Here is a 16,536-nt window from a genome sequence, read left to right as displayed (position 1 = left end):
TCTGTTAAAAATTCCCTCCTACTTGTGCTGTCCATTATACGGTACCCTGATTGCACAATTCTAAGTGTGAGACTTCCTGTTAAAAATCTCCCCCTTCGAGGAACGTTTTATGTGAGCACAAAACCGAGCATAAAGTGAGATTACGATGAATTTTCTTTCCTATTTACGAGTAACCACGGTGAACGGGTGAGAAAGGTGTAAAGTTTCTGCGAAGCAGGATTAAAATGACCGCATAGGAACACGATAAAAGTCGGCTAGATTGGTGTGTCCGAAGAACAGGCAGATCTATGGTGATGTAGTTGTTTTACTTTTCATTCCTAACATGGCAGCTATTGGACCACGTCCTTTTTAATCCCGCTCTGTGGATATATACTCCGGCTCCTGTGCAAACACGGCTTTATTCGTACTTGGCCACAGAGTTCCTCAGTGACACGCAAATATATTCTAATGTAAGGAGAGTCTCCACAGTATTACAAACGGTGCACACGCTTAAGTACTATTACTGGGTCGCCAATCCGCGAGCAAAGAGCGGAATCACACCTAAAGGACTTGGTGAGTGATGTTTTTCACGAGGTTGGATGGATTGATTTGGAAGATCGTTCGATTGTGGAGAGTTCACGTGGGTTTTTGATTGGGATTCCAGATGGACCACGACCACAGCAGAAGGATATTTTGACAATACGTTCTTATATTTTGTTATTTTTGAAACAACTGATCATGATCGGGAACGGGGTGAAGGATGACGAGCTGCAGAGTATTCTGAATTATCTGACGACAATACACGAGGTAATTGAATATCGACTCTATTTAGTGCGTTCTTCGATTGTATACTTAAGGTCTTTGGGTCTTTTTTGACCCAGAGACTTTGTGTGTCAAAAAAGGAACCAAAAACTTTAGGTGAAAAGAGACCCAAGGGCCTTATGGGTCAGTAAAGACCCAAAGACTTCATTGATCCAAAAAGGCCCAAATTTCATGGGTCAGAAAGGACCCAAAGACTTTTTGGGTCAAAAAAGACCCAAAGACTTCATGAGTCCAAAAGGACCCAAAGACCTCATGGATCAAAAAGGCCCAAAATTCATGGGTCAAAAAGGACCCAAAGACTTTATGAGTCACAAAGAACCCAGAGATTTTATGGGTCAAAGAAGACCCAAAAGCTTTGCGGTTCAAAAAGGGCCCAGAGACTTTAGGTGAAAAAAGACCCAAGGATCTCATGTGTCAGAAAAGGCCCAAACTTCACGAGTCCAAAAGGACCCAAAGACCTTCTGTTACCAGCACGCTACCTGAACCTAGAAAATGAACTTTTAATATGAAATTAAGGTAACAAACTTTCTAACAGCGAAAAAAGTAAAGGTGGGTCAAAAAAGACCCGAAGACCGCGCTAGACTTAAACAGTGTAATAGCGATCTAAAGTTCAAGTATATTTTCACGGTGAAACTTGGTCAATTCGGATAGAAATAAATTACAAACCGATGGAACGATGTTTTTACAGGACGAAAACTTACACGACGTTTTGCAAATGCTTATATCTCTAATGTCGGAGCACCCGTCGTCCATGGTGCCTGCTTTCGACGCGAAGCAAGGCGTCAGGACGATCTTCAAACTGTTGGCGGCGGAGAGCCAACTGATACGTCTACAAGCCCTGAAATTACTGGGTTTCTTCTTGAGCCGTAGTACGCATAAGTACGTAAAGGAATTGTACAAATGGGTTAATATATAAGCGGCCGTTTAATCCGTATAAATGATGTATATCAAATTGCAGACGGAAATATGACGTTATGAGCCCTCACAATCTGTACACGTTGCTGGCTGAGAGATTGCTGCTGAACGAGGAAACACTGTCACTACCAACCTACAACGTTTTATACGAAGTACTATGAGATTAATTCACACTCGCAATCTCGTGCGTTTCTTAATTGTATTTCTAAATTGAAATTGAATTTCTAGATTATGACGGATCACATTAGCCAGCAGATCCTCTATGCCAGGCACCCTGAACCAGAGTCCCATTATCGTGTAGAAAATCCAAGTGAGTTGATGAATTAGTATGAAATATGAATGTATATTTACACAAATTTCGATTTTTCTCCATTATATGCGGAGATTAACATGTCACTTCTTTTTCTGTACCATTTTGCCGTATAAATGTACATCGACTATGCGTAACAGACATGAAAATGGATGTGAATCACGGAAATCAGGGGAATTACACGTCACAGATAACAAACACTTTTAAACGTATTCTGTTCAAAATCATCTTCGTTTATAAATTTCTCAGAAATGTGTCTGGTGTAGAAATGAACTCTTTCCGATTTCTGGGTAAGATAAAAGTGTCATTAAAAAAAAAAAAAAAAAAAAAAAAAAATAAAATCAGATCACTCGTCGAAATAATTTGCATATTTTGCCATTTTTCTGAAAGCTTGCGAATATCGTCGCGATAGAAACTCGGTGGTTTTGAAACTTTCGGGTGCAACCAAAGTTTCACTTAAAAAAAAAAAAATAAAACAGATCACTGGTCGAAATAATTTGCATATTTTGCCATTTTTTCTGAAAGCTTGCGAATATCGTCGCGATAGAAAAGTCGAAAGTCGAAAAGAATTCATCTCCACTGATCAACGATGACATTAACAGGATGATACAAAAAAATCGAAATTTTCACAAGAGTACATATACATTCTTAATATTACTTTTCTTTACCAATTGTTTCAGTGATACTGAAAGTAGTAGCGACGCTAATTCGACAATCAAAGCAAACTGAGCAATTACTCGAAGTGAAGAAGCTATTCCTCTCGGATATGACATTGCTGTGCAACAACAATCGAGAAAACCGACGAACTGTTCTACAGATGTCTGTATGGCAAGAATGGCTAATAGCCATGGCGTACATTCATCCGAAGAACACGGAAGAGCAAAAGATCTCGGATGTGGTATACTCGTTGTTTCGCATGCTTCTTCATCATGCTATCAAACACGAGTACGGTGGATGGCGTGTATGGGTGGACACTCTAGCGATCGTGCACTCCAAGGTAAACGTCGTGGAACACGGAAAAAGAAAATTCGAAAGTATGTTCACGTGTGACACGTGAATCTTGCGAACGTTTCAGGTGTCCTACGAGGAATTCAAGCTTCAGTTCGCTCAGATGTACGAGCATTACGAGAGGCAGCGATCAGATAACATCACGGATCCCGAGTTAAGGCAGCAGAGGCCAATCAGCACTATCTCCGGTTGGGATCAACAGCATTCGGGGAATAATGGGTATAACAAACCATCGCCATGGGGCAATCAACAGAATCACGAAGTGCAACACGTGGAAAGGAATTACAAGGTTGGATATCAAATCGGGGAATTAATGTGGGGTGTAGAAATGAATTCTCCCCGACCTTTCGGTGTGATCGAAGTTTTGTTTAAGGAAAGCAGATCAATCCATTATTGTTGATGAACTTTTGCCATTTTTCTCGAAACTCGAAAGAAAGGATTTCGGTGGTTTTTTGAACGAATTATGTGAAAATCCAGTCGGAACAAATTCATTTCTGCAATATTGGGTAGATTTGTACTTGGAAATTCTGACATTTAACCCTTTGGCGACTGAGAAGCAACGTTATTGCTTATCACTCGGTGTCTTTAACCCGTTAACTTTTATACCAGTGACTCACACGTGCACCGAACAAGTGCATTTTTTTTAAATTATTTTCTTTCACTTTGCATATTTCGTTGTATCACGACAAAAGAGAAGTTAGTTACAGCATTATAAATCGTGGGAAATTTATTTCTACACGCCTAGAAGGTAATTAAAAAAAAGGCAAAATAGATCTTTGATGAAAATTTGGCACATCGAGTTGAGAAAAATGCGAGCGTTAAGGGGTTAACGAACTGTTTACAAAGCCTTCGTTTGTATGAACTAAGATCTTGAATACTAAGATGTAAAAATATTTTTTTTACAATTTCTACGTTGATAAATCATTACCATGGAATCGGAAGAAGAATACTTTCGGTATCAATTGCGTCACATCATCCTGAAAATAAACCTTATTTCCAGGAGTTCGAGGGAACCGAGGGCAACGATCGAATGGAAGAGTCCTGCAGCTGCGACCTGAACTCGATAGACAACACGGAGAGCGACGGTAGTCCAGCGATCGTGAAATCTCACAGCGAGACCATGGACACAGCTCAGTCCAGCGAAGCGATATCCCTAGACTCGAGACTAAGCGACAAACCAGAAACACCGACAACAGCTCGCGAAATGCACACGGACACACCGACGATCCTCGAGGAAGGAAACAGCGAAGCAGTTTCCATACCGACCACACAAGAAACCAGCGAGGCGATATCGATAGAGAGCTCCAGCGACTTCTACAGCGAAGTCCACAAGATCGAAGGTTCCAGTCCCGACTCGATGCAAGAAGTTCTGAAAAAGGACGACGAACCAACAGCTGAACAGAAGCCTCAAGACGAAACTGTCTCTCAGCCATCTTCCGCTGAGCAAACTAAGGAGAACGCCCAGGCTGCTGGGCAGAAGGATGCCGAGAACACGGAAGAAACTGTAGCAACAGTCGAGGAAAACGCAGTTGCGTCTGACGCGGCTGAATCGAACGTCGAGAAGACACCAGGGGTCGAAGCTGAGGTGAAAGTTGAGGTAGAGGCTGAGACCAAGGCTGAAGCTAAAGCTGAAGCCGAGGCTGAGGCTGAGGTCGAGGCTAAAACTGAAACTGAAGCTGAAGCTAAGACGGGAGAGGAGGTTGAAGTCTCTCCTGCAAAGGAGGAGCAGAAGGACGAAGAAGAGAAAGCTAACGTGGAGGAGAACGTTGCTCCCGAAGAAGAGATTCCTTCCGACACGGCTGAAGCTTCCGAGAAACCGGAAGAGAAGGAAGAACAGACAGCGGACGAAAGTTCGATGGACGTTGCCGCGATGGAACAGGCCGATTCGGAGACCGTGCTATCTGTCTCACCTGGCGAGACACCTGAACCGTTGACCATCAAGGACATCGAGAAGCTGCAATTGGAGAACGACAAAGAGGTGATCGACAGCGACACCTCCGAGGCGTACTTAACACCGACAGAGAATCAAGAGAATTTGGTCGAGCTGAAGACGAAGGAGATGGACAAGATCGAGGATAATGCGACCGATGACGTCACCGCGGAGATCGTTGAAACGACGAGCGTTGCTGACGTTGAGATGAACGTGAACGAGGGGACCGAGGAGGCCGTGAAAAATTCCAATTGCTCAACTAGCGTAATAGAAAGTAACGACGAGGCAGGCGGTGCGAAGGTAGATGTAGAAGAGGAGAAAGTGGAAAGCTTAGCGGGTAGTGAGTTATGTAGCGAGAAATGCGCGGTGGACTCTACGAAAGAGGACAAAAGTGCTGTTATTAATGATAACGACGAGAAGGTAACTGATAAACATTCAAGGGAGCCGTCCACTATTTCTACTAACGTAAGTGATAATCAGTCAGACATTCCAGTGAGAACTGAGACCGAGGTAGAGGTAAAAGGTAGTGTTTGTAGTAATAGCGATATTCAAAGTTCTGTAGATAATGTGACGCAAGTGCCAAATCCTAAGCAGCAAATTCCAACAATATCTACGGTCTGTGATGCTAATAAAAATATGCCCGACGGTGTGCCTAAAATCGTTAGTTCTACAGTGGTTACCAGGGATAATAATTCGTTGTTGAATGACTTAACTCCGGATCACGTAGATGCCCATCGCAGATCCAGCTTACCGGTCGTCTCCACGGAGAACGCGGCCGACGATAATGTTAACAGTAACAGTAACGAACCTCCTTCTTTACCTGTACCCTTGCGGAAAACATCGTCACCCCAGAAACGACCAAGGAGTGCCTCAACGTCCACGCAAGTGGATCCCAATCATTTCGGTGAGCACTCTTTGCATTCCCGTGTTTCTTCGTCCTTCGATCCTCGCGCTACCAAGGTTTAAACCTTGCAATTTACATTTTTTAAAACGCCAAGAGCGGGGAATTTTGGGCTCGCCTCGAGAAATAATTTTGTCTACCATTTCAATGTTTCCGTATTTCTTCATTTTGTAATCGTCGCGCTACCAAGGTTCAAACCTTGTAATTTAAGTTTTTTAAAACGCCAAGAGTGGGGAATTTTGTCCTCGCCTCGAGAAATAATTTTATCCACCATTTGAACGTTGTCTGAATACTAAATTAACATTAATAACAGATAATCATCTTTGATGCGAAGAAAATATTTCTCTATATTAATTCTAAGTAAAATACAAGATGACGGGTCAAAAATGACCCGAGGACCGTACTAGCGTTAATATCGAACTGTTCAACTGTACATACGAAAATGGCTTATCGTATAAAGTTACCAATGTTGTTGTAGAATCAAAACGAGCGAAGCAAGGTAATCCTTCAACGAGACCAATGTTCAGCCCAGGACCGACTCGTCCTCCTTTCAGAATACCGGAATTCAAATGGTCTTACATACATCAGAGATTACTCTCGGATGTTCTCTTCTCGTTAGAGACTGACATTCAAGTCTGGAGAAGGTACGTAATGCGACAACCTAACTGAAAATTTCCCACGGAACATTTCTTAAAACTATATCTAATACTATTTCTGAAACAGCCATTCGACGAAGTCAGTGTTGGACTTTGTAAACAGCAGCGAAAACGCAATATTTGTTGTTAATACTGTTCACCTAATTTCACAACTGGCTGACAATCTTATTATTGCCTGCGGAGGATTGTTACCCCTTCTAGCCTCAGCGACCTCGCCAAATGTATGTACACATATATCTCTGTCTTCGTGAAGTGAAGATTACACATCTTTCTTTCTTTCCTTTTTTTTTCTCTCTCTCTCTTACTTCCGTTTCACATATAGAAGAGCATATCCGGGTGAAAATTTCATTTCTTACGGATTCTTTATTTTAATTCGTGCTTGGATATATTCATAGAGCGAATTGGATGTAATTGAACCAACTCAGGGGATGCCAATTGAGGTAGCAGTTTCTTTTCTGCAAAGACTAGTCAACATGGCTGATGTACTTATCTTCGCCAGCTCTTTAAATTTCGGTGAACTGGAAGCTGAGAAGAATATGTCTAGTCATTTCTTTTTTTTTTTTTTTTTCATACAGACACACTATACTACTTAATCAGACCGTGTTACTCGAGTTCCACGAGAGATCTCGTTTACTGTAATTTTGGTACAGCTCGATAAATTAACTCTTTTTTAAGGAAATTGTAGAATTTTCATAGAGCCAAAAAGAAATGGAGAATTGTTGTTTTTAAAGGGACCACATTGAGTGTTTGCGATGCACACTAATTAGACTCATTGAAATTTGTAACATAATTACACTGATATCGATGTTAGGTTGACCACGTCTTTCCTTTTTTTTTTTGTTCACGTTCGATAACTATTTTATATCACTCTCATATGTTCATCGTTCTCTTTCACAGTTCCTAATTGAAAGACGAAGTTTACCTAGATTAGGATGTAATAGAATAATCATATAGAGTGTGCTTTCCATTAATTTCTTACTTTGAGTGTATATACATATTGGTGTTTCATAGTGCGTTAGTATATAAACTGCCCTTATGAAAATTTAGAGATGAAATATTTAAAGATCGGGAATGCAGCTAAAGCGTCACATATTTGAATTGAAAGTAAAGTGATCTGATGTTCACAGTTTTATTTTTTATTTTTTTTTTTTTTCAAATTTGCAATATAGGATCTCCAATGTAATAAAAAAGAAAAGCGCACATAATTTAACACAATACACCTTCTCGAAGTCACCCACCTTACAACAACACTATCGTAGTTCACAAGTAAACTCTTTCTATATACTATATAGAGAATAGTGGTTAATATCAGCAGTGTATTTAAATAGTTGTAATAATTTTTTTAGTTTCCGTATATGTAAGAGAACATAGAGAGTACCTGAACATGTATTGTTTTTACACGATATTTTTTGTTATATTCATCTGATGAAATGCTTCTATAGGTCTGTACATGTGCCGTTAGAAACTGCTTAGAGTGTAAAGAACGTGGCAGATCGTACAGCATGTTAGGTCGGCAGATTGGTACTAGTAATAAATCACAGCACATACAGTCTCTTATACGAGGAGCTCAAACATCACCCAAGGTATGTCTCATCTGATCGTAACTGAATTTTATATAGAGAAAAACAAAAGAATTGTGTTATTGTCATCGATACTTGACAAGTTTACAACACACCATTGTATACTTTATCGGAAAGAAAAAAAAAAAAAAGCTGTATCATATAGAGAATAGTGTTCACAGTGATCGTTAACATCATTTGTCGACGGTGGGAATAAAGTATATCGTTTCTATTTACTTTTTTTTAGAACATTGTGGATAATCTGGCACATCAGTTGAGTCCTGTAAAGGATCCTGAGAAATTACTGCAAGACATGGACGTGAATCGCTTGAGAGCTGTGATATACAGAGATGTTGTAAGTATGCCGCCTGGTTCATATTTGAGAGGGTTAAAGTCAGAATTTTCTTGTTCTGAGAAACAGAGAGTGTTGTTAGAAATTTTGTACTGTATCGTGTTTAATGTTACCAGAAAGCCTGTACTAATTGTAACTCACTTTCACTTGTATTTTTAATAGTTTGGTATGTCTAGGTTGAGTTTCAGCACTTGGGTACAAATTTTTTGAAATGTTACTTACACCACTGTGACTTTAACTCTCTCGTATGTAGTTAGTGGTGTGCGAGAACCCGAAATATCGGGGATACCGAAAGTGTAGGGATTCTAGAGAATATCGGGGATTCTTGAAGGTACCGGGATTCAATTTTTCGACTTTTTAGGCGTTTTCGAAAACCGCATTATAAAATTTATTTACTTACTTATTTTCACTTATTTAATTCCGATACTTTTGGGAATCCCGGTACTTTCGAGGATTCTGTCTCTCCCGGGAATCCTGGCACTTTTGAGAGTCACGTATCTCCTGGGAATCCCAGGTACTTTCGAAAATTCTGTCTCTCCCGGGAATCCCGGTACTTTCGAGGATCCCGTCTCTCCCGGGATTCCCTTCTCTCCCGGGAATCCCAGTACTTTTAAGAATTCCGTCTCTCCCGGGATTCACGGTACTTTCGAGAATTCCTTTTCTCCCGGGAATCTCCGTACTTTCGAGAATCCCGTCTCTCCCGGGAATTCCGACACTTTTGAGAATCCCACATCTCCCGGGAATTCTAGCACTTTCGAGAATCCCGTCTCTCCCGGGAATTCCGACACTTTTGAGAATCCCACATCTCCCGGGAATCTCCGTACTTTCGAGAATCCCGTCTCTCCCGGGAATTCCGACACTTTTGAGAATCCCACATCTCCCGGGAATTCTAGCACTTTCGAAAATCCCTTCTCTCCCGGGAATCCCGTCTCTCCCGGGAATCCCAGCACTTTCGAGAATCCCGTCTCTCCCGAGAATTCCGACACTTTTGAGAATCCCGTCTCTCCCGGGAATTCCGACACTTTCGAGAATCCCGTCTCTCCCGGGAATCCCAGCACTTTCGAGAATCCCGTCTCTCCCGGGAATTCCGACACTTTTGAGAATCCCACATCTCCCAGGAATTCCAGCACTTTCGAGAATCCCGTCTCTCCCGGGAATTCCGACACTTTTGAGAATCCCATATCTCCCGGGAATTCTAGCACTTTCGGAACTCCCTTCTCTTTCGGGAATCCCGTCTCTCCTGGGAATCCCAGCACTTTTGAGAATCCCGTCTCTCCCGGGAATTCCGACACTTTCGAGAATCCCGTCTCTCCCGGGAATTTCGACACTTTTGAGAATCCCATATCTCCCGGGAATTCCGACACTTTTGAGAATCCCACATCTCCCGGGAATTCCAGCACTTTCGAAAATCCCTTCTCTCCCGGGAATTCCGTCTCTCCTGGGAATCCCAGCACTATTGAGAATCCCGTCTCTCCCGGGAATTCCGACACTTTCGAAACTCCCTTCTCTCCCGGGAATCCCAGACATTCTCGGGAATCCCGACACAATCGAGAATCTTGGAATTTTCGGGACTTCGTCCTTCGGGAATCCCGACACTTTTGAGAATCTCGACACTTTCGACAATCGCGTCTCTCCCGGGAATCCCGAACATTCTTGAGACATTCCCGACACAATCAGAAATCTCGAAATTTTCGGGAACTCGTCTCAATCCCAAAAAAATTTCCGGCCCAATATTTTCGGGTTCTCACACACCTCTATATGTAGCTGCTAATAAAGATGAAAATTTCTGATTGATAAAGAATATATTTGATTTTTTTATTTCAGGAGGAAACCAAGCAGGCCCAGTTTCTGTCCCTTGCTATAGTTTACTTCATCTCTGTACTAATGGTATCAAAATACCGCGATATTTTGGAACCACCAATATCGCAACGTCCACCAAGCCCTGTTCAAACAATACAGACTAATGGTGCTAATCTGAGACCAGGTAGCCCTTCAGGTAAGATATGTATCATTTTAATTATTAGATCATTTGTTACAACAAAGTGATACAAAGATCTGAATCAATTTCTTTATCGATAGAAATGATTAAATATATTGTTGTACGATAGGAGAGATATATAAACCAGTTGGTCTATTATTACATCCAGGAGCATTGTTTCTTATAATAAATTGAAATGTTAAGAACTTTTTTTCTGTAACTAGGTTACATAGCAAGTTAAAAAGGTGATTATAAACACTGTCATTTGCAGGAATTTTAAAAAAGAGAACATTGATAAGAAACATAAAGATTATTGAAATTAATGTTGACATTGATATATATGCATGTTCAATTTCAAACATCTATGTGTTAGCCCTAACAAATTTTACACAAAAAATACTATTGTCTGTTAAGAAAAAAAGAAAAAAGAAGAAATAACAGTAATAATTTTAAATTATTACTTCAAAACTCTTACATGTCAGATATGCATTGTTACATTTTCTAATTGTTTCATCTAACAAAAATTTACTTCTCTCTGTACATTAAATGTGATACAATATTATCGCATGATTGTTATTAATAATAACAAAATCAGCATGTTTCCCGTGATATCGACAAATTCAAACGGAATTTCTTTTCTTCTCAAACTTCGATATAGTCTGAACTCGACAAATATAAAATAAACAGGTATTACGAACTCTAACGAATATATTTGCCGTTAAAAACAACATGTTTTTTCAAACAAATACAGTGTTTCAACACGAATTAAGCGAAGTGATTGGATCATGAATTAAATATCAATTTTTATGCATAAACACATAATGTAGATGCTGTAAAACACTATGCACTTTAACTGTGTAGAGGCAAATCGAACAACAGCACAATTACACTGAATAGACAAGCATGTCCAATTGCACTGTATGAACTATTTTTTCTATGTATCTGACAGTGAGAGTTTTGATGTTTGTCGAATGCATTAGCACTTTTTCCGTTCCGTTTGGATATACTTTCTAAATGTCGCTATTATTTTATATTACAAAAGAAAAAAAAAAGATACAAAATTTATTTGTGTAAAACGAGTCCGAAAAATGTCAGCTTCGAAAGTTGCAACGAAAAAGAAAATAATCTACGTCGACTATGTTAAATGTTTCGTTAAAAGAACAATTGAATGTTTAACAACATGTACACCATTTAAATGTTGTAATTCTACGATACGTGTTATCTTTGAACTGTGAGATGCTCCTACAATTTTCTTTTAAACAATGAAAAAAAAACAGTACCAAATTTCTCGTAGACTGAGTTTCACTCTGCGTTGCTGCTCTCTGTTGCGAGATATTTAAGCAAGAATTGTTCAATTTGAACATGTTGTGCATCGATAGCTCGAGAAATTGAAAAGATTTAGGTAGAAAGTTTGCAGTCAGAGAAGATCATATTGTAGTAACAAATTCTACTTCTCTGTAATAATTGTAGATATTAAAAATCAACTTCTATACAGGTTCTCATTCTCCGTTTCGCTCTCGTAGAACTACAAGTACTATTTCTTCAACGTTAGTAAATATCATCGTATCTTGAATTTCGGTGGTATTTAGAGGTAAAATTTAGAAAAGTTGCAATCTGAAGAAAGTACAAAATTATCGGTGTATTTTAGCACCTACTAACCGTTTGAGTCCCAGGGGTCATTGAAAATACACTATCGAAAAATGTAGAATAGCGCAATAACGCTTGTTTTAATTGATAACGAAAAGAGCTAAAAAGCGGCGCGGGTAGGTAACGCTTTTTATATTTTCTGTCGACACATGCCGGTCAGCGCGATGCGATGTACATGTGTCAAAAAAATTGACCGCACTATTTCGGCAGACTGTGAGTGCACCGTCAGTTGTCCATATCGTTTAAATCAGAGGCGCTTAACTTCTTGCTCACGAGAAAACTTCCCCTCCCGTGGTTCCCCCACTGTGCGACTGTGATGGTCTCGCTCGAGTTATGGCGCGGCGACAGGAGGACGCGAGGGGTCCTCCCACCACAACTCCAGCGACTGGCGTTGGTTATGTTACACATTCTGCGTGTCGTACCGCATAGTGGGGGAACCATGGGAGGGGAAATTTTCTCGTGAGAAAGAAGTTAAGCGCCTCTAGTTTAAATGTACCGGGTCTTTTCGACACAAAATCCAAACAGCGCGATCGCGCTGCTTGGGACTGCAACGGTTAATGCGGTTTAACCTTGGAACGACGGAGGCCGGGTCACTTCTGACCCAGCTTTCAAGTGACGTTCAAAACAGTCGCAATTTAATCCAGGATATAATTTTGTGTAATTTTTTAACGCGTTGAATGTCATCGGTGACCAACGGTGCGAATTTTTACTTAAAAGTGTTTAATTCGAATAAGCGGGTAATGTTTGCAAAATTTTCATCTAAAGCGTCACACGGCATATTTAAGTAATTTCATCTCTAACTGTTGACACATTGTTTATTCAACTGCGATGCGTCATATTAAAATAAAAAATTAATTTCGACGCCGTGGACGAGTTATATACGTAGATTTGGTCCTGCGTTCAATGTGTCGACCCTTCGACAGTCTAACGTAATTACAAATTGGGGTGAACAAAATTCACATTTTACACGTATCTTTTTAACAATTACGTCGTGTGTGATTATTTTCAACATACACAGTTCTGATAACAATATCTCGCCCCTTTCTAACTTTCTCTTGAGTTAAACTGTCCGTTATTTAACTGACTGCCCAAATTTCACTCAGGAAAAATGTGGTTTAATTTACCTAAAAAAAAAAAACACGTTAAATTAGCCTTGGGTCATTTTTGACCCGGTCACCGTACGTTCGACGGTCGCGCCATTAGCAGTTCGAGGGTTCAGCGACGTTTGCTTAAAAACAGGCAGAGTGAAACCCAGTGAAATAAAAAAAAAAAGTGTGACACGATCAGATGATAAGAGCAAACGCACGATAGGAAAGGGAAAAGAAAACACACACAACACACACACACACACACACACAGAGAGGGGTTAACGGTCGAGAATCGTGGTAACGTGGTAAATGTGGTTCCTCAGCAGATGGGAATGGTGGTGGAGGAGGGCGGCCCCTGTTTCCACAGTGGTCTCACCACGTGTACCCACAGTTCCTCCCGGGATCTCACCCTAACGCCAATGCGAATGCCAATGCCAATGCCAACCACCATATGAACCAGCACCACCACCAGCACCCGCTACCGGCTGCCAGGCACTCTAATCGCCAGCCCCCCTCCAACTATTATCTCCCGAATCACCACAGTAATCATTATAACCATCATCCGAATAACCATAACTATCATCGTCATCATCATTACCATCATCACAATAACAACAATCACCATCATACGCTTCAAAAGCATATCGATCAGCCCCGAAATCTCTGTCATAGAAACTCCGGTGTTGGTCTGCAAGGTAACTCGATTGCCCGAACGTTGTGGTTCCACGGAATGCTCGAGTTTGTTTCTTTCTCTCCCTTCTTCTTTTATTTTTCTTTTTTTTCTCTCTCTCTCTCTCTCTTCAATTAACGCCTGCTCGATGACTTTTTTAACTGCCGCCAACTCTCTCTATCTATCTATCTCTCTCTCTACTGGCCGAACGAACGAACTGTCGAGTTTTTTTTTTTTTTGGTTTTTGTCGTTTTTCACGATTTTTCTGTTAACTTCCCTATACAACCGTTGTCGAACGTTTTTCTTCTGATTTGTTGTGTATCAAGTTTCAGTTTAATCTCGATATTTCTGTATGCATGTTTCTTCCTTTCTTTTTTTTTTTTTGTCGTTCATTAGCCAGTTTTGAGCCAGTACGATGGTTGATTTGTAATACATACGGTTACACGACGTGCACGCACATACACACGCATATGCATCGTTCTGAGTTTTTCTTAAACGGCGTGTTCTAGTTTTATTTGGCAAAAGTTGAAAATGATTTTGGTTCAGATTTTCGGTAGAATTTTCGTTCGATTTTCTTTCTGCTGGAGTATCGATCGATTTTTGTTTCGATTTTTCGTGGGTTTTTTGAATTCTTCTTAAGTTCGTTTAGAGGAATACGTTGATTGTTTGAGTTTCGTTAGACCTTTTTTCACTCGAATGTTGTTTTGAAAGCTTCGAGCACAAGCTACGAATGAGAACTATGCACCTGTTTGTATACGATTTGGATACTAACAGAAAAATCTGCATGTGAATTGTTCACTCACGATGCAACTTCACTTGGAGATGTTGATTTGAACACTAAACGCAGGATTACTCCCGTTACCGATAAAGAAAATACAGTAATAATTACTCGAAACTTGAGTTTATCCATTGATGACAGTTGCACGTTTCGAATAATTATTTTGCTAACCAGAAACCCGACTAAAGTCCCCAGTAAAGTTAAATGCGACGCGGAGAGTCTCTGAAAAGCCTCAAAACGTTCGCTGTTGTTGTGCAATTTAAAAAATTAGCAATGATTTTCTTACGTTTGTTGAAATTATGAAAAATGATTTTTCGAAGAGAAAGGAAATATCAAGATTTCCTTCAGCTTCGATTCGTTACAGCTAAACAGTTTTGAATGCTTTAATTACATTCCTGAATTACGCTTCTTTTGTTCCTTTCCGTTTTTTAATTCCTGCACTATACTGCATCCTCCCCTGTACAATGCGATCGACGAAATGTCAAGAAATTTCTCAGAATAATCTTCAAAAAAAAAAAAAAAAAAAAAAAAAATGAAATTTGTTCGATAAGATATCGTCGATCGCATGATCGTTCATGTCAGCCTGCTTTGCAAGACGAACTAGAACTGTCCCAGAGAAGCACATGTCGTCACAGTGGTAAAATATGTTCCCAGGAAGCGGTGGTATAATGAGTCAGGCTGGTTCTCAAGACGACGGTGAATACGAGGTGATAATCGTCGACGAGAACAACTCGTCGATCCTGGCGGATCACGACGTTACGTCATCTGGACCACCGTCGACGAAGGTAAGTGACCAAGATGATAAATCGCATCTTATCTATACGGTTAAGAGTCAACCTGTTGCCACGTTTTTGTTTATTTACCAAAAAAAAAAAAAAGAAAAAAAACGTGAAAAAGATCTAGCCGTACGAATGATGCATACGTCAGGATTAATTGAACCATTGTTCTCAGGTAAAACGAAAAAAAAAAAAAAAAAGAAACGAAATCAAAAAATCTTGTGAATCTCTCCTTCAGCGCTGTAAACGAAACGATAGCGAAATACACTATCACGAAAACCCGTCGATGCTCGAGAAGATTTGTAACAACTTTACTTGAGACTGCATGCTTTTTATTCAACAGATTATATATTACCAATCGTGTCTCATTTCTGTGACCTCTGAATTATATAAGAATTATCAGAAGAGAATTGTAATGATCGTTTTTTGAATCGTGATCTTGATATATTGTATTATATTATGCTGTGTCTACAGGGTGTCTTTTTTTAATTGGACCTCGGTGGAATATCTCAGGAGGATGTGACGCTATCGAAAAAATGTTCTTGCAAAAGTTGTTTGGTATGATGAGGGACATGTCGAAAAATGAAATCACTTGGTGACCCACTGTGGGTCACCCACAGTGACCCACCATGGGTCACACTCAATGACCCACCATGGGTCCTACACGGTGATCCACCATGGGTCACACACAATGACCCACCATGGGTCACCCATAATGGCCCACCATGGGTCACTCGCGATGACCCACAGTAGGTCACACTCAACGATCCACTATGAGTCATGCCGTCTATTAAAAATTTTTTGTTGCCCATGCCAGAATGACCCATGGTGGGTCACGTCGACGAATAAGAATAATAGCGGTCCATTTGAAACAATAAGCTTGACTTTGAAATCTCCCTCACTTGTGAAAAAGCTGTATATATCACATTATGTGCCTCATCATACCAAACAACTTTTGTAAGAACATCTTTTCGATAGCTTCAGTTTGTTCCGAGATATTCCACCGAGTGTTCAGTTAAAAAAGACACTCTGTGTATATTCGATACCCTGTTTTCGATGATATCTTGATGGAGACATGACTATTGCACCCTTCTGTCACGCACGATCTACGGTTATAATGGAATTGGCACTATCCGCCCACGCGATTCGCTTTGCATACGTCTATTG

At 40.3% G+C, this 16,536-nt stretch overlaps 1 protein-coding gene across 1 annotated transcript in view; it reads left to right on the top strand.

Moving 5' to 3' along the window:
- The window catches only part of LOC108571475 (neurobeachin), a 664,931-nt gene that overhangs the window by 534,571 nt on the left and 113,824 nt on the right, over positions 1-16,536 (top strand). Inside the window, exons 16-32 of the mRNA XM_017933530.1 lie at positions 330-552; positions 644-786; positions 1,490-1,680; positions 1,760-1,868; positions 1,945-2,026; positions 2,707-3,023; positions 3,102-3,323; positions 4,035-5,868; positions 6,344-6,509; positions 6,589-6,742; positions 6,917-7,059; positions 7,691-7,787; positions 7,964-8,104; positions 8,328-8,435; positions 10,257-10,428; positions 13,472-13,840; positions 15,248-15,378. Coding sequence (XP_017789019.1) covers positions 330-552; positions 644-786; positions 1,490-1,680; positions 1,760-1,868; positions 1,945-2,026; positions 2,707-3,023; positions 3,102-3,323; positions 4,035-5,868; positions 6,344-6,509; positions 6,589-6,742; positions 6,917-7,059; positions 7,691-7,787; positions 7,964-8,104; positions 8,328-8,435; positions 10,257-10,428; positions 13,472-13,840; positions 15,248-15,378 — 4,602 coding nt within the window. The remainder of the gene's footprint in view (positions 1-329; positions 553-643; positions 787-1,489; positions 1,681-1,759; positions 1,869-1,944; positions 2,027-2,706; positions 3,024-3,101; positions 3,324-4,034; positions 5,869-6,343; positions 6,510-6,588; positions 6,743-6,916; positions 7,060-7,690; positions 7,788-7,963; positions 8,105-8,327; positions 8,436-10,256; positions 10,429-13,471; positions 13,841-15,247; positions 15,379-16,536) is intronic.

The sequence above is a fragment of the Habropoda laboriosa genome, unplaced genomic scaffold, assembly GCF_001263275.1.
Source record: "Habropoda laboriosa isolate 0110345459 unplaced genomic scaffold, ASM126327v1 scaffold40, whole genome shotgun sequence".
Classification (NCBI taxonomy): Eukaryota; Metazoa; Arthropoda; class Insecta; order Hymenoptera; family Apidae; genus Habropoda; species Habropoda laboriosa.
This window is presented reverse-complemented; position numbering and strand designations above follow the sequence as displayed.